The sequence below is a fragment of the Rosa chinensis genome, chromosome 2 (genome assembly GCF_002994745.2).
Source record: "Rosa chinensis cultivar Old Blush chromosome 2, RchiOBHm-V2, whole genome shotgun sequence".
NCBI lineage: Eukaryota > Viridiplantae > Streptophyta > Magnoliopsida > Rosales > Rosaceae > Rosa > Rosa chinensis.
In genome coordinates, this window is record NC_037089.1 from 69,194,871 (window position 1) to 69,212,776 (window position 17,906).

General features: G+C 38.6%; 3 protein-coding genes across 5 annotated transcripts; 1 reads left to right on the plus strand and 2 right to left on the minus strand.

The window, feature by feature from the left end:
* Positions 1–5,900: 5,900 nt before the first annotated feature.
* Positions 5,901–7,638, plus strand: LOC112186158 (pentatricopeptide repeat-containing protein At2g42920, chloroplastic). Its single transcript, XM_024324512.2, has one exon. It carries the CDS (start codon positions 6,010–6,012, stop codon positions 7,636–7,638), a length of 1,629 nt encoding a protein of 542 aa, XP_024180280.1. The 5' UTR covers positions 5,901–6,009.
* LOC112186159 (AT-hook motif nuclear-localized protein 16) lies at positions 7,231–8,884 on the minus strand. 2 transcript variants are annotated; one of them, XM_024324515.2, is made up of 2 exons: positions 8,794–8,884; positions 7,231–8,682 (listed from the first exon to the last, which is right to left on the minus strand). In XM_024324515.2, exon 2 carries the CDS (start codon positions 8,636–8,638, stop codon positions 7,838–7,840), a length of 801 nt encoding a protein of 266 aa, XP_024180283.1. In that variant the 5' UTR covers positions 8,639–8,682; positions 8,794–8,884; the 3' UTR covers positions 7,231–7,837. The 2 variants fall into 2 exon arrangements, with proteins under 2 accessions (XP_024180283.1, XP_024180282.1); XM_024324514.2 differs by having other exon boundaries at positions 7,231–8,884.
* Positions 8,885–9,065: 181 nt separating this feature from the next.
* On the minus strand, positions 9,066–16,074 carry LOC112186157. Of its 2 annotated transcripts, none has more exons than XM_024324511.2 (10): positions 15,724–16,074; positions 14,838–14,881; positions 14,293–14,401; positions 14,096–14,198; positions 12,827–13,407; positions 11,964–12,192; positions 11,640–11,886; positions 10,487–10,648; positions 9,911–10,333; positions 9,066–9,568 (listed from the first exon to the last, which is right to left on the minus strand). In XM_024324511.2, the coding sequence occupies exons 1-10, from the start codon at positions 15,890–15,892 to the stop codon at positions 9,299–9,301; spliced, it is 2,337 nt and encodes a 778-aa protein (XP_024180279.1). In that variant the 5' UTR covers positions 15,893–16,074; the 3' UTR covers positions 9,066–9,298. The 2 variants fall into 2 exon arrangements, with proteins under 2 accessions (XP_024180279.1, XP_024180278.1); XM_024324510.2 differs by having other exon boundaries at positions 11,964–12,246.
* Positions 16,075–17,906: the final 1,832 nt, after the last annotated feature.

Consider the following 17,906-nt stretch of genomic DNA (forward strand, 5'->3'; position numbering starts at 1 on the left):
GCATGCAAGATTGCATAGCCCCACGCAAAAACTAGAAGCTTGGTGCGCATTACCAAGATTCTATTTGCGAGACCATCTTGGGTGTGAACATAGGGAACTATATGTTCAACATCAATCCCAAGGGATATGCAATAATCATCAAAAGACTTCGATGTAAACTCACCAGTATTATCAAGTCTTATCAACTTTATGGGATAATCCGAGTGGTGAACCCTCAATTTCATGATCTGGGTGAGAGTTTAGCAAAAGCAGTGTTTTCTTGCAAACAATAGTGTAACATGTGATCACTTTGTCGATACATCAACCAAAACCATTAATATTTAACTGGTCCATATGGTGGTTGGATATGTCCACAAATTTCCCTTGCATTTTGTGCAGAAAAATGGTGGTGTATGTACTAGTCTTTGCATATGATGGTCTAGTATTAAATATTCTTAATGAGTATGGCTTAGTGTGTCATTATATACAAGACCCTTATTTAGAAGGGGATGCACCTGAGATGAATTGAGGATACGGTGCATCATACTTTGACCTGGGTGTCCCAAACGGTCATGTCATAGCAAGTAGTTGCTTGAATTAGTTAGCTTCTAGCTAACAGATTTCAATTTCTCCAATGTACGCTTCTGGCCATACACTTTGGAGGTTGTGCAAAGATGTTACACTCATTTTTCTCAGTGGTTTCAGCGTGATAACCGTTTGTTCAAATATCTTTAATACTCAATAACGTTCTTCTGGAACGTGGAGATTATAAGGCCTCATTAATGGTAGGTTCAGTACCATTGGACAACATATAGTGGGTTTTTCCATAACCCTCTATCAGGTTGGATTGGCCTGATACGGTTGTCACAGAGGTATGAATAGACAATAAGTTTGAAAAATATCTCCGATCTGGAAGTATGGTGTGCGTAATAGCACTTTTACCGAGACAACAAACTTCTCCACAGAATATGCCTATTCATTTATTTAATTCAATGGATCACATGTATGAATAAGTTTATTGAATTAAATATATTCGAACATAACCACATTTCTACAATCCAAAATAACTGAAAACATAAATCACCAAAATGTGAAGATGTTTCATTCACTAAGATGAAATAGATATGGCACAAAGGGCCAATTATACCCATGTTTTCGAGTTCTAATCCTCGGTATGTTCATTTACTTCCCAAAAATCCATGATCTCTAGTGTGGAATAGATAGAAAATGATCATTCAATAAAGTTGGTATTCCGAGTTCTGCGACCGGCGTAATACTCATCTACTGCTTAGGCTATCGCACAACAGGTGCGGGACCAGCAGTCAATTACTCCACATCGATAACAAAGATCATGCTGATTTTGGTGGCAGCGGGCCGGACCAGTGTTCCTTTCAACTCTGGCTTGCTGAGTTATGGCATCATGGTTCCTACCACGTGGAGCCTAATTACATGGCCACTTGGGCTTTGACCAGGTGGCAGACGGTCACAATCTCTCCTTTCGAGATTAGGTTTGCGATGAGCAACATCATTTGCTTCAAGCAAAAGTGCTGCTCGGGTATCGATGGGCTTGGCTTGATCATGCCTCAACAGGAGGTTGTTGTTCATTTCAATGAGCAACAATATTGTGATCAATTCTGAGAATTAATAAAGTGCCTCTCCTTGTTTTGTTTTTGGGCAAATGGGCTTGTTCAATACTTTGCTAATCATGTCTTGCTTCAGGTAAGAAAACATGCCAACTTTAGATAATTTCTTCCAGAAACTTTCAATTGCTAAAATTTGATATTAAAGAACAAATAATCGTGTTAAGTGCTTTTTTGGAAAAATCCATGAGCAACAAATGGAAACTTCGAGTTCTTACAACATGGTATGACAAATCAGATTAAACATGTAAAATCTACTAGTTTTATCATGTGTGGTGAATTTATGAAGAAAACTTCAAGTTTCTTAAACGGCATTATCGAAACTACAAGTTCGGTTTATGTATGAACTGCTGGTTCATTTATGAACTTCTGGTTCATTAGGTACCTGCATTTTCTACACATATATTCTAGTGCAAAAATTTAGACAAGTAACACAATAATATTGAATAAAGTAAATTGTAATAATATCTCACAAATTGGTTAAATGGAAATCACAAATCAATTGAGATATTAATTGCATGCTACTAATTTAACAATTAACTATCACACAATTATGTGAATAAATGCTTCTGGCAATTAATTACACATATTAGATAATAGATTCACCATTACAATATCAAATCATTTTTCCTTTTATTTTGATGCTGCTGGACCAAAGAATGAGTGGGCTTGATAATGAAGCCTATCGGGCATAGTCTGCGGGCTCGTGACCTAGGCTTTCATGCGCTAGTCAAAAAGTATGTGAGGCATGCTGGGCTGCTAGGTCTTGCGCAGGCAGAGTGGGCCTGCTGGGCTCAAACTGGTCTGCCAAAGAATGAAAAGCTATTAGTCTACCCTTTTGGTAACTCCAATTGAATACGACCAGGTAAGGAAGGATGAGGTTTAGGTGGAGCGAGACTCACTTAAGTACACAGTCTCATCTGAACCTTGCCTAGACATCGCATCCAACTGGATTAGCCTAGTTGGAGAAGATTCATAACCATTGTCATGGCAACACGTGGCGAGTTTCTATGCTAGCATTGCACCTTGGGCCTGAGCTTCTGGCTCGGATTTGTTGTTGTGACTTTTGGCTTGATTTTAGCTTCTGACTCAGCCACATTTAATATTCTCAATTATAACATAACCAAATCTAGGATTAAATATTTGTTACTCCTCAAACTTTTTCCTGAAAAACAGTTTAGTCCCTCGCCTTTCAAATTAAATTGGATAGTCCTTATTCTTTCTAATTCTCACACAATAGGTCCAAAACAGGTCTAAAATGACTATTCTACCCCCAAGATCCTTTTTTAATTTTTTTCTCTCTCTCTTTTTCTAATTTCTCTCTATTTTTTATTTTCTCTTTTTATTTTTATTTTTTTTTTCTGGTTCTCTCTCTCTCTCTCTCTCTCTCTCTCAAATGCTCCGGCGACTCTTGCAGCTCCCTGCTCTAGTTCCCCAACCCCAATTCCAGCTCCGACCAACCCAGCTTCGATCCCATTTCGAACCAGCCCGCCTCCACCGAGCTTCAGTCCCAGCTGGCCACTCAAACCCTCAATCTCTCACCCATCTCCGAGAACTCTTTGAAGCAGTGGACTGCCGTCGAATCCAGAGATTGGTGCTCAGTCTCTCTCAAATGCTCCGGTGACTCTTGCAGCTCCCTGCTCTAGTTCCCCAACCCCAATTCCAGCTCTGACCAACCCAACTTCGATCCCATTTCGAACCAGCCCGCCTCCACCGAGCTTCAGTCCCAGCCGGCCACTCAAACCCTCAATCTCTCACCCATCTCCAAGAACTCTTTGAAGCCGTGGACTGCCGTCGGATCCAGAGCTTGGTGCTCAGTGGCTCTGCATGTTCTGAAAAGGATCCGACAGGCACCATCCACTGAAAAATCCCGCCGAAATTCGACCTCTACTCCACTGTAGTTGTCAGCGGCGATGACAAATCCAATTTTGAATTCAACCGATTGAGACCAGAAATAATAGCGACGCTGCAATCCCAAGAGCTGGGCGGACCAAGGACCCGATCCATATGCCATGTTCCTCCCCCTGGTCCTCAAACTCCTCCCCAAGGACTTCGGCAGCCTCGAGCCTCACTCAATTAGTTCGACAACGAGGAGGAGAACGGCGGCGATTTCGGCATGATGATTGTCAAGAACGTTCATAGTATGGGGGAGGCGAGAAGAATGCGACTGCGGAAACGAAGATGAGTTCTCGACGTTTGGGTCGAGAGGAAAACAATGGATTTGTGGTGCTGAGTTGGCACGTAGTCGTCGTTGGGTTAGTCTAAAGCCGATGTAGTTTCCTAGATCTTGGCATTTCGGGTTGGAATTCAGTGGAGCAGATCAAATAGGTAGAGATGGGTGAGAGATTGAGGGTTTGAGTGGCTGGCTGGGACTGGAGCTCGGTGGAGGCGGGCTGGTTAGAAATGGGATCGAAGCTGGGTTGGTCGGAGCTGGAATTGGGGTTGGGGAACTAGAGCAGGGAGCTGCAAGAGTCACCGGAGCATTTGAGAGAGAGAGAGAGAAAGAGAGAACCTAAAAAAAAAAAAATAATAAATAAATAAATAAAAAGAGAGAGAAATTAGAAAAAGAGAGAGAAAAAAATAAAAAAAAGATCTTGGGGGTAGAATAGTCATTTTAGACCTCTTTTGGACCTGTTGTGTGAGAATTAGAAAGAATAAGGACTATCCAGTTTAATTTGAAAGGCGAGGGACTAAACTGTTTTTCAGGGAAAAGTTTGAGGAGTAACAAATATTTAATCCAATTCAATATATGTTATTAAATCATAACGTAAATAAATTTATGCAGCGGTTATGTACCTAAGGAAATGGGTTCAAATCTCATTAATGCTTCTGGCATTTCATATAAATAAATTGGGCAAATGCTTCTGGCATAATGTTTATGTAATAATCGCATAATAATTTAGCCCATAATGCTTCTAGCATAAAGAATTATAATGGTAGATTCAAATTTGTGTAACAAAAAATTAAGCCCATAATTCACGCAATACACAATATTCAGATGCAGTAATAAAAGATACATTGTGAAATTATTATGGCAATTGTTTTGGGTAAATGTCAACCAAAACCAAAACATGAATTGAATCAATTGATCAATCATCAATTAAATAGAGTTGAATCTGCTTCTGGCAGTATTAATATTACATGGTGGTGATAATTACCAATTGGCCATAATGGCACAGTGGACAACATGTTAGGCTGGTACACACTGTGGCTGGGTTCGAATCCTAGAAATAGCAGATTTTATTTTTGCATGATTGATTGATACTCTCTAGTTGTGAATTGGTGCTAATGGACCAAGTGCTAGAAATAGCTCCAAAGTATCCTAATTTTTTTCTTTTCCAATCAAACAATCCAAAACACATATACAAATACGTATACCAAGTAAATAAATCATGTAGGATTTGCTAGGGTTCATGCATTATGGTGATTTTTCATATTCAATCAATAGGCTCAACAAGCAAGAATATCAAATTAGATTTTGGAAAACATTACTTGATGAAGAACGGATAAATCTTCAGCTTATGTGTGCAGAACTGAGAAGGTTGTCTTCTCAGCCAATCCAAGAGTTATTCGCCTCTTCTGGACAACTCCCACTTCGAATAGTGTACAGGTCTCAAAACGACTCCAATAGGGCTGAAATTTGGAGGGCGGATAGAATAGGCAAAGACGAACAAATTTGATGAAGGAAATATTTTGATCTGAGGTCCCGATCAAGAGGTTTCGGGGCATGAAAACAGGCTAATCTGCACGGGGCAGTAGGGACTGCAGGGGGGTTTTCCTGACTAGAGCTTGGGTTAGAGTATCGTGCTGATAACGTGTTGTAAAATGAAAGCAAAAGTGTTTCAGAAAAAAAAAAAAAAAGAGTTTGGGCGCATGGAGATAGAGTGTTTCTATTCATCTCACCATGAGGGGGTTTATATAAGAGTACATGATGTATACAATTAGGCAACGTTTAATAGCAACGTCAATTACTCCTATTCACAATCCTATGAGAAAGGCATATATGACTCTCCATCTATTTACATGATATTAGCCATAACTATTTACAACATATTTTTATTTTTTAGAAGGAAAAAAATTATAACAGAAAGCCTCTAAAATGATGTCATGCCTTATGAACCAAAAAATAAAAATATGTTGTAAATAGTTATGGCTAAAAATATGTTCCAAAAGCCTCTTATGGAATTTTATTAACGAATATGTCGTCGGGCAAAAATCAATAACTTTCGGAATTGTCGTCAACCTTGTCTCCCTTTGGTTTTTATGGGAGTCAAGTAAAAATAGAAACACATGGGGCAGTACTGTAGTTTAACCCAGATAACACTTCTGCAAATTTCATATGGAAGAGGTTGGATAGAACTCAGATAACAGAAAACAAGAGCCACAAGAAATGACACCATGTTGTTGCTCTTTCACTTCTTCAACCTCAATATCCAAATTCATCTCAGACAAACCACACCTCTCCATGCTAGAAAACCAATGCACCAACATGAAAGACCTCCAGAAAATCCATGCCCACCTCATCAAAACTGGCCTAGCCAATGACACAGTTGCCGCCAGCCGTGTCTTGGCCTTTTGTGCCTCCCCAGCCGGAAACATCAACTATGCCTACATGGTTTTCAGACATATCCAGAACCCAAACCTCTTCATCTGGAACACCATCATTAGAGGTTTCTCTAACAGCTCAAACCCTGAAGCTGCCATCTCTCTTTTCATTGACATGTTGGTCACTTCAGCTATCCAGCCACAAAGGTTGACTTACCCTTCAGTTTTCAAGGCTTACGCTCAAGTGGGTCTTGCCCGTGATGGAGCTCAGCTTCATGGGAGAGTTGTGAAGTTGGGTCTTGAAAGGGACCAGTTTATAAGGAACACCATCATACGTATGTACTCAAACTGTGGCTTTTTGAGTGAAGCAAAAAGAGTGTTTGAAGAAGAGTTGGAATTTGACATTGTTGCATGGAATTCTATGGTAATGGGCCTTTCCAAATGTGGTGAAGTCAGTGAATCTAGAAGGCTGTTTGATAAAATGCTTCGAAGGAATTCGATTTCGTGGAATTCGATGATTGGTGGATATGTTAGGAATGGAATGTACACAGAAGCTTTGGATCTTTTTGGTGAAATGCAGAAGAAGAAGATAAAGCCTAGTGAATTTACAATGGTGAGCCTGTTGAATGCTTCAGCTCAGTTAGGAGCAATTAGACAAGGGGAGTGGATTCATGAATATATAAGGAAAAATCACATTCAACTCAATCCCATTGTTGTAACAGCAATCATCAATATGTATTGCAAGTGTGGAAGCATTGAAAAAGCTGTTCAGGTGTTTGAGGCAGCTCCTAGAACAGGGTTATCTTGTTGGAACTCCATTATTATGGGGTTAGCAACTAATGGTTGTGAAGAAGAAGCAATCGAGCTATTCTCAAGGCTTGAATCTTCGAGTTTTGTACCCGATGATGTCAGTTTTCTTGGTGTTCTAACTGCATGTAGTCACTCGGGGATGGTGGAGAAAGCAAGGAAGTATTTTTCAGTAATGAGAGAAACAAATAAGATTGCACCATCCATTAAGCACTATAGTTGCATGGTTGATGTGTTAGGCAGAGCTGGACTTCTTGAAGAAGCTGAGAAGCTCATAGATGGTATGCCAATAGAAGCCGACGCAATTATTTGGGGTTCTTTGCTGTCATCTTGTAGGAAGCACAGAGACATTGAGATGGCTAAGCGGGCAGCAAAGCATGTTACTGAGTTGGATCCAAGTGACAGTTGTGGTTATGTGTTAATGTCAAATGTTTATGCTGCCTCTAGTCAATTTGAGGAAGCAATGCAGGAAAGGCTTTCAATGAGAGAGCAGAAGATTGAGAAAGAACCGGGATGTAGTTTGATCGAAGTGGATGGAGAGGTTCATGAGTTTATAGCTGGTGGAAGGCTGCATCAGAAAGCCCCAGAGATTTATTCACTATTGAATGGATTGGGATTTATGTTACAAAGAAATGCAATAGGCTATGATGAACTTGCTGCCTATTAAATTATGGAAATTATTAGAAGCCACTCTTGTCCTCCTTACATGATGCATATACTTAATTAAGGTAACATTAACAGGAAAAACCAGCATTTAAAGGGGGTATGTGATGAAGATACAAACTCTTGTTAAAATTACAAGTAACGATACATATGAAGAATAGTAATGCCAGATACTAATGGTGACATGTTGCTGCAATCATGTTTTAAGTCTTTGACATAGTTCGGCCAGATGCCCAGGAGTAAACCTCAGGGGGCACATTACCATTAGTGAGCAGATTTGGTGGAAGTCCATATAAATCTGACATATCCAGGTGGTGGTGTCGACCATTTTGGTATTGTTGGTTTTGCAAAGCTGCAGCTACTTCATCTTCATCCAGTGGAAGACGATCAAACGTTGCATTCATGAATGATGCAGCCATGATCACAACAGGCCCCGAAGCAATGAGTGCACCTACCACACCCCCACCTACAACCTGCCCCTGAGCCCCAGCTAAGTAGATAGTTAGACCTGTAATCCCAGGAGGGGCTGGAGGAGGCAAGATTGATCCGAGCAATGAGAGAATCTCAAAACGGCCGTGGAGGGTCACAATGGCTCCGGAGGAAGCTGGTTGCCGCAGTGTGACATTGGTTACACAACCACTTCCACTCAGTATGCAAATACCTCTTTGTTTCCTCCTTGCAAAGTTGGTTAAACTTTCACTCACATCACAGCCTGAACTCACTTCCATAGCATGCGCACGAAGCGCATTAGCACTATCGCGGGTGACAATGATAGGTGGCTTTGGCTTGTTTTTAGAACCCGCAGGCCTGCCACGAGGTCGCCGGATTGTCTCCCCCTCGGATGCTGAAGAAACCGGTTGCACTGGCTTTGGTATTTTTGGTGCCATAAGCAATGCATCAATGCCAGCCCTGTGGTGATTATTACCTTTATCCGCATCTTGGCTTCGGTCGACTGAAGTTTTAGACACAACATTAGGTCCTGTTAGATCCGCACCTCCTGCCATTTTCTCATACACACAGTATGCAATGATCAGAGAATCACCATGAGCTGCATTCAGAATGTGGTATATATAGTAGTATAGTACCATTTGTGCCAATAGTTTTATGAGCAAACCAGAAAGAATGAACCAGGATTAGGAGATGTTTAAGTGATACCAACCTCATAATTATCACTAGTTTTATCAAACTCCATTGTCACAATCACTGCCTAACTCCCAACTGACCTCTCCTTCATGTCAATTGCCTTCCCCAACAGATAGTCAGATATAACATGTAATGTACTTAAATCATTCACAAACCTTACAAGTCGGTTAATTTAAGCCTACACTACCAACACTTACCCTCATTTAATTTTAGCTGAGGCATCATGTTTAAGGGTTTTTAGTGTGTAACACAATGTCTTGAAGATATCAGATGGCTTTTTCACTAGAATAATTAAAATTGGCAAGCTGTCCCATTGAATTCAAAAATTATGCCCCAACAAAGTTTCGTAGGATACAACATTGGGGCAGAAGGCACAAAACAATAACTTCTCTGTTCAGAGTATGTACAATTGGACAACCAGCCAGAACCACCGTGATTCTGAACTATAGTAACACCCCTACTTTGCCAACTCCAAACTCACTACAACTCCGATGGGAAAGGAAAAAGGGGACCCAAAAAAATTAGTAAGTCCGCTGCCAAATTTGGTGCAACTGCTGAGGCGACAAGTCTGGAATACCACCAAAGGATGATTCATTGAGGCTTTGACGTTGACGTTCTTGTGTTATGCCCATTTGAGAATTATAGAAATCAGGGTATCCCATGGATCCATAATGCTGCAACTGTGAAGGAACCTGTCCAGCCTGTTCTTGTTGATATCCTGCATACTGTTGATTCTGCCCAAGTAGGTTGTTATATGCACTGTCTTGAACAGAAGACAATGTTCTCGAACTCTGGTGGCCACAGCAAAGAGTAGTTTAAAAAAGAGATATTAAGATTATCAACGTAAAACCAATCAAACATGATTCATGAACCACAGAGAGCAATACGTGGCAAATGCAAAATATGTGCAGAAATATAATTTCCAATGCTTCAAGAAAGGAAATTTGAAATACGTATAAGATGCCCCAATAATCACACAAATCCCATTAGTATCTATTATCTATTGGTTCATAATGGTGACATTTGTAATCCTTGAACACCAATTTTATAAACAGTACATGCGAGATCAAAGATGTAATATGAGTCACTATTGATTTATTTTACGTAGTAAAAGCTAGGTAAAAGAAGTGTACCTGGTGAAGAGGGGATAAATGGTTTCCATCCTTGTACTGAGAACGAAAAACATCATCATAGTCCCTAGTGCTGATGGGCGCGACAGATGAGTTATGCAAAAAATTACCATGAACATTGGTAGAGGTCCCAAAACTCCCATGGCCACCAGCAGCAGCAGATGGCGGCACTCTGCTTATTGAGGCACTATTTCTGTGCTGAGGGAAGCTGTACTCCATGCCTGCCACAGATTGATGGAGCCCAGTACCACCTACATATGCCTGCTGCAATGCTGATGGTGTACGCGAAAAGCTCTGGGGTGGAGAGGGGTAGCCAATAATATTTGCTATTTGTTCGTAAGTAGGTTGGGAGTATGACCGAGCTGTAAGGTGCTGAGGAAGTACGGAGGATGCCTCAGGTAAAGGCAAGGCACCAGGTCTCAGAGCCTGTATAATTTAATTGCCCGGTTATCAGCATGGTCACATTTAATTTAGTCTTTGAAAAACATTGCAAGTGGAAGGGTCAATAAACCGGGGTTTATTTCACTGGAGCATACAAATCACATGGTGTGATGCAAAGAAGGGTCACCCATTACTTACCTCAGACATGGAAATGGTTGGACTGTTTACAGATGAAACTGCACTGCTGTATCTTGAAGACATTGATGGTGTCCCCAACAACTGTGAGAATGGAGGATCAGAACCTCTTAAAGACTGAAAAGTTGACTCCAAAAGATCACTTCGCATAGAATCTGGATATGCCTGCAGCATTTTTTTGTATGAGAAAGAAATCATGAAAGATATTTAAATATGCCATTGCAGTTTTAAAGTTCTAAATAGAGTAGAGGAATTTGCAGAAGAAGATCAGCAACATTGCAAATACAAAAAATTTCATCCATGCATAAAGATGAACTATTTGACATATGCAATATGGACACCGATGAATATGAAATACGTATAATGGAGACATTATTCTGAGTATAGTAGGTGCTCTATTAACAAGGTGAAACATGAGAACAAAAGATTACACCAGCAGACTGCAGAAGCAATATTTTCAATATGGATTTCATAGTGTGTGCAGACAGTTGCACATGAAATTACACAAGAAAACCCCAATGCGCACCAAACCAACAACTTGCTAAATAATTGAATCTGCTTAATATAGAAATGGTCATGATAAATAAATGCAAAAGAAAATTAAGCCTAGATGTTTAATTTCTTTGAAACTGTCTTGTTCAGGACGAGGAGGAAGGTCACCTCCACAAAATCGTCTTTGACTTCTAAGAGTAAAATGGCATTTCTTTTGCATGGAAAAAACACCGACTTGTAAGGTGCTATGGAGAAATCTCTTTTAATAGGTAAATAGGTAGAGGCCAAATATCATAGGCTACAACTTCCAGCAGATCAGAATTGAAAACTGAGGCCAATATAAAGCTTCTCGGAGCCACAAGTATAGTCAATCCATTAAGCCAATGTCTTGAACAGCAAATGACTTTACATAAGATACAAATCATGGGTCCATTGCATGAAAACAGCTCTTTGTCCAACACTTATTCTACTACTATAATAAGTTAACCTAGGGCTAGAAATGTAATTCCAATGTTCACATCAAATAAGAATTTTTCAATAATTCAGCAGCAGACACGACATCCATAATCAGACAATGCAGAAGTGAAAACTTCCATAATAACAGAATGCAGTAGGTTAAGAAAACTAACTCTATATTACATGCAGAAATGGCTATTATGATTACCATATCACTTTGAAGAGGTGGAATATTTCTGAATTTTGGTTCTTCCCTTGCAAAAGACAATCCAGAACTTGCTCTTAGAATGTTGTCAGAACTAAAATCAGGTAGAGATGTGATGTCTTTATGCCCTAGAGCTTCAAGGATATCGTGTTTTACTAGCTCCGGCTGTGAATGTACCGGAAAATCATAATATTTAGCTTCTATGGTTGCTTTCCCATTGTCGTATAAGCTTCTATGGTACCCTGAATTTCTGAATGGAGGGAAAAATCAAAGCATTAGGAAACATTACAGCTGAAATATGATAGGAACTGAGAGAGGGACTCATGCCTGGTATCCAAGTGCCCAGAAAATGAAGCATCCATTCCTGCATAGGCTCCTCCCAAGTCATTTTGGAAGGATTGAGACTTTGAAGCAGAATTATGGCCTGATTTGTAGGTGCCAAAACTCAAATGTGAACAATCAGCAGCCAATTCTTGCAAATTATTTGGAAGGACTACTGTACACTGATCCTCAGGCTCCTTCTTTCCTAAACTCAGTTGCTGCATGTTCATAGTAGCTGATGATACAGCCACAACATCATTAGACATAAAATGATTTGAATATGCTTTTCCTGAATTACACAAAAAACAATGAACACTATTAAGAAAAGGTTGCAAAAAGTTCTCTCAATGATAAATGTTTAGCATGACAGGATAATCCTAAAAGTTCACAAAAGGCAACAAACTGAGTATATCAGCACAAAAATAATAATGCCTAATGAGCTTGCTACATAAGTTACCAAATTTTCAGGACAAGAAAGCCCAAATATCTCATTAAAATAAGCCAAAAAATGTGAAACTATAGGCGCAACAAAAGACAAATGAGACAACAGTAGGTACAGACATATGTTTCACTCGGCCATGGATAACATATCTAACTTGAATCAAACAAGCACAACATAAATCATGCATTCTAATATTTGTATTAACTATCCATATTCACATCACTCATAAACCTATCACAATAAGTATCATACTTTTAATAAATGTTGTCATAAAAATACAAAACTATATGAGAAGAAGTAAATGATAAACAGAAATTGTTTGATCCGTATTCTAGTATCAAGTCATCAGCAATGATCTGTTTATACTATAATAAAACAGATGGAGAAACAGTTGTGCCAACTTCATAGGTGAAACCAAAATTATTACCTTCCTCATTCTCATTGGTGCGTCTATGAGAGCCATAAGAACTTGAATTAGAAGACAAATTGTCAACACGATCAGATCGTCCACCAGAAGCATCAACAATTTTCGGTCTACCAGACGCATTGTGGTCAGAACTATGATTTTCACTACTAAAATCCACCTCTGAAACTTGAACCTTATCTGACTGGTAATCTCTTGGCATGTTGGATTCATTATTATATGAGTTAGACCTGTTAGTATGCGCTTCCACATTTGCATTCAAAGGTGATGAAACACTAGCAGCCATTGGCTGCTCAATCACGGGCCATTCATCATGGAAAGCATTCTGTCCAGCAGTATCGCCAGAATTTTGGGAAGATCCCACATTGTAATTAAACGAATTTGTTTCAAATGCATCCTGATGCAAAGATGATGTCTCAGATGATATATGTGAGCCCTTGCTGGGGTTCCTACCCATTTTAACAATGTCAGCCATTGAAAAATGTCCTGAGCTCGTGGTTGACCAAGCAGATTGATTTCCAGGAGAAGGTTGCACGGATGCAGAGATGGCATCACCTGACCCTATTGAAGTACTAAAAGAATCACTGCAGCAGATATTAACAGATAATTTGACATGAGTATCAAATAAACAGCAGAGTATGCGACTAATCTTACAGATTGACTGTTTGCTATTCTGGTTTAACAATGGCATCAATAACAAATTAAAGATCATGTAGCATGCAATCCTGCCTCATTTACACCACTCAATTAAACAACTTTCAGTAAAGAAAACTGGGATGGGATTCTCATCCACTATCCTTTTCCCAGTTCTCCATCTTTACTCACTAATACATGTCCCTTGTACATGAAAGTTCAAAAAATTTATAGTTTAAAACCATCATCAAGCTATCATAAATCAGCCAGATAAAAGGTATTGCTTCCTATACAATGCAAACAAAGAATAGAAAGTCGACAATGTGCTAATGTATCGATACAAACCCCCTTATAGTGGTAGACTAGCTTCCTACAAGGGTAGACCAACTCCATGTAGTTGTACACTGGCTCGCTGATGGTTTGGATTTGTCTACCACTGTCAGAAGCTAATCTACCACTATAGAGAGCTAGTCTATAACCGATATAGATGTATTTATACATTAATGTACCCCAAGGGAAACCCAACAACAAAAACTGAATTCTAGACTAACTTATGATCTCATACTTCATTCCTCCCACAATTAGTTTTGTAAAAGAAAACAGGAGAATCACAGACTACAATCTCATAGTAGAACTTGCCTGTGAGACGAAGGTTGCTGGTTTGTAGTTCTTCCTATAATGGAAGAATGAGGTGAAGGAGCAGCAAACCCATTTTGTCCCTTGAATGCAGCTTTACCAAGCTCTAAAAGGAGGAATACAAAACTTGAAATTAAGACATGCAATACTGAAATGCATAACTATGCCACCCATACAAGTACTAGACAAGTTCAATATACCATTGTAACTCGTTTGAGTTGATCCAGCAATATGTTCACTAGTAACTCTAACTCCACGATTTAAACCACCATTGTGAACTCGCGGCCTGGACTCTTGTGTCTCCTTTGTCTGAAAATTTTCAAAAACAGCCTGAACTATTAATACAATATAAATAAAGAAAAGCACATATCATAGAATAAAAAAGACACAGCCGTTATAATCATGTCAGTTGCACTATACTTAATCTAATCTAAATCAAAATACATAACAGGCATACTTAAGTATATAAAGTCAATCTTTACAAAGGAAAACAAGCTGCAAGGCAGAGAATAGTTTTTTTTTTTTTTTTCTTTTGGGAAATGCAGAACTTATTTTCTATGATACCTAAGTAATTAGAACATTCCTAAAAATCTTTACTGTTATAAACCACATTTATCCCCATGCAAAAGACAGGTAGTTGAAAAACCAAAACCCTATAAGCTGCACACTACAAGACAAAAAGTCAATATTGAACTTATTTTACACAAGGCAGAAACTTGAAATTAGGGAATTTTCACAAGGGTACCTCTTTCCTTCTTTCACGTTTGCTCTTCACTTCATGAAAAGTATCTACACAATTGCAAAATACTAATTCAATGATGACTTTGAAGAGGAATTAAATCCAAAAGTAGAAGAAAATTCCATTCATTAGATAAAAATTGAACTCAACATACTATAAGAAACAGCAGACATAAGCTTTCATATTAAACTGAAATGGGCATAATATTGATGGTTCAAATCGCTAAGTCCCCGTAGTAAATTGACGCACAACCTGAAAGGCCTTTTACTTCAATTGTTGCTGAAATAGCAATTAATTACTATCACTAAAGCTGGCTTTTTGTCATATACCCACGTCGAAAACTAAAGTTTTTCTGCTATTTGTAATATAAAGCAACCCTCGAGTCCAACATTTTCATACTTTTCCTTTAAATTTCTACCACTTAATTCCTTAGCAAGCAGAATACATGGAGAAACAAAACAAAAACAAAAATTAGGTCAAATCAACACAGTCAATCGAGTCCAACCATTTAGTCCTGATACTATTCCAACCATTCAGTCCTGATACTATCATTTTCCCGGCAAGAACGAAATCAAAATTTTTTAAAAAAAAAATTCACAGCAATATGTTAAAGCCAGAACAGATTTTTATCTTATTCACGAAAAAAAAAAAAAAGTCCTCCCCAGTCAAAACCTGCTACACCACAAGCCCAAAGCACCGCTCTTCCTTATCTCCTCCCAAATTTCACATCAACCAAACACTTCACCACCAAAAAAAAAACCAAAAAAAAACAAAAAAATAAAGACTAAAACTTTTCACTCCATTCCGAAACCAAAGCATCCTAATTTCTTTTTCTAATCACAAACACAAAATCAAAACCGAAGAACACAAAAGGTGGTGGCGCAGTAATAACCTAAAGAGAGGAGTCGCTGTACGGCTTCGTTGGGGTCCATGTTACATTCTTTAAGCACGGCGTAGATCTCAGCCTCCGGGCAGTTGACGACCTCCTTGAGACTCTGCACCATCTTCTTCGTCCCCGGCAAGACCTGCGTCCCTACTCCATTCTTGCTCTCGCTGCCCATCGCCGGAAGAAGTTGAAAATATTCGCCGGAAAATTAACGTTTGCGGCTCTCGCTGCGTTCAAGATTTTTTTTCCGATCACAAAAACCCTCAGACTTTCTCTCTCTATCGCTCTGAAACGACGTTAGTTTTTCTCTCTCTATCGTTTTGGCTTTTATAGACACACGCCCTCCCCCCCCCTTTTTTTTTTTTTTTCGTTTTTTCTTTTCTTGGTGGACTGGTTGAGTATCCAAATTAGTAACAGCAAAGTCAGGAGGAGAGTCTGGTTTCACTGCGTGTTGATTTGAGCTATTCGTCACGGACGGGTTTGTATGGGCCACGACGGACTGTGGGGCCCGTTTATGGGAGGGAATAGGCGGTTGTGGAGAATTGGGGAGATTTGAGACTGTCAACTGGCTGTGAGATTAGAAGGCCTAGGTACCTAAGATTTTTATTTTTTTTTTTTGTTACAAGGTACCTAAGATTTTTAGGGTCGTTTGTAAGGGTTTTTTTATTTTATTGAAATCTAATTTATAATTATTCTAAAAAAAATTATGTAATTTATAAAAAACATTAGGTATACCCTGTCAGTTACTAATCAAGAAAATTATGCTTAATTATCATATGATGTAAATCAAATGGTGGAGAAAATTATTATTAAGTCGAGTTGTTTTATTTTTCACATTTGGACTTACATCTAAGGGTGATTGAGTATATTTTATTTGGTCAGTAACTTACGGAGTGAACACCACTATATAATAGACAGTCTCTAAAACCAAACTCAACAAAACATTAAGAACTTGAAAAACATAACTCATTCTAAAAAAGAATGCTGTGTATTTGTCAATGAAGTTGAAAAATTGTGTTCCTTTCTGTTTTATTTGAAAGTGAGTTACGCTAAGATGTTGGATATGCAAATTTTCATTCATGTTTAAAGAAGACTTACACAACGGGTGAACTTCGAGCTTAGACCCCAAACATTAAAATGTCCTGCAAATCAAAAGCAACGTATCTTATGAGCTAGTCATACCACTTCTCTAAACCAAATAAATAATTTTCATTGTTTTTGGAAAATAAACAGTTCGAATGAGATCATGTATATTTCAAAATATATGCATGCACCCAGGATCAAATGCTAATTAGAATCATGGTATAGTCCTGCTTTGACTTTTAAATTTTCTAAATGCTCTAATATTATATTAGAGTGTCTCCGGTGGTTAAATGATTCTTTTATTAAAAGTGAAAGAAAAGTTATTAAAATTATGCTATATAATATCCCAGTATTGGTGAGGTTGATGATTTGTCATTGTCTCGTGTTCAGTTTTGAATCTATATATGAGAAATTTAATTGGCTTTTCTCAAGAAGTATATGATTCAAAATATTAGTTCATCTTTAAGATCTTATCTCTTTGGCCATGAAAAGGGATTCTAGTATACATTGTGATTGACCATCCTTAGGAAGTTGTATGGTATTCATTTTGCAAGAAATTGGCTTTTAGGTATGAGAAGGTTAAGAGTTTATATTTAGTTTGTTGTTTATTTGAATTAAGCCTATTCAATTCCCCTCTAGTATAATAATAATAAAAAATTGTTATAATAAGTTTGGGTCCCATAATTTTGTTCTAAATAGTAGGAAAATCGACATAACTATTTAAGGTTGCAAAATTGTAATTTTATATTTTATTTATTAAGTTGATTAAATGAGTAACAAAAAAGATCACAACAGACCTAGCCGTCGCTCTGCTAGGGTTTGCTAAAAGACAACTCTTCGATAAAATTTTCACAACTCACAGTTACAATGGCCGAAGCAAGGGTCGATCTTACGGCGGTGTGGCTTCTGAATGACTATGCACGAGTCATGTCCTCCACCATAGGTACTTGACTATGTCTGAACCTATGCTTCAAGTGGATGAAAGGATCCAACTAGTGCTCCAACACAAGCATGGAAAGCTGGTGGTCTCACCGAGAAAGAAGAAACTAGGTCATCTGAAAGGCAGTAAGAACAAACCTAAGTGTGCCCGCGCGAGTTCTCACTAA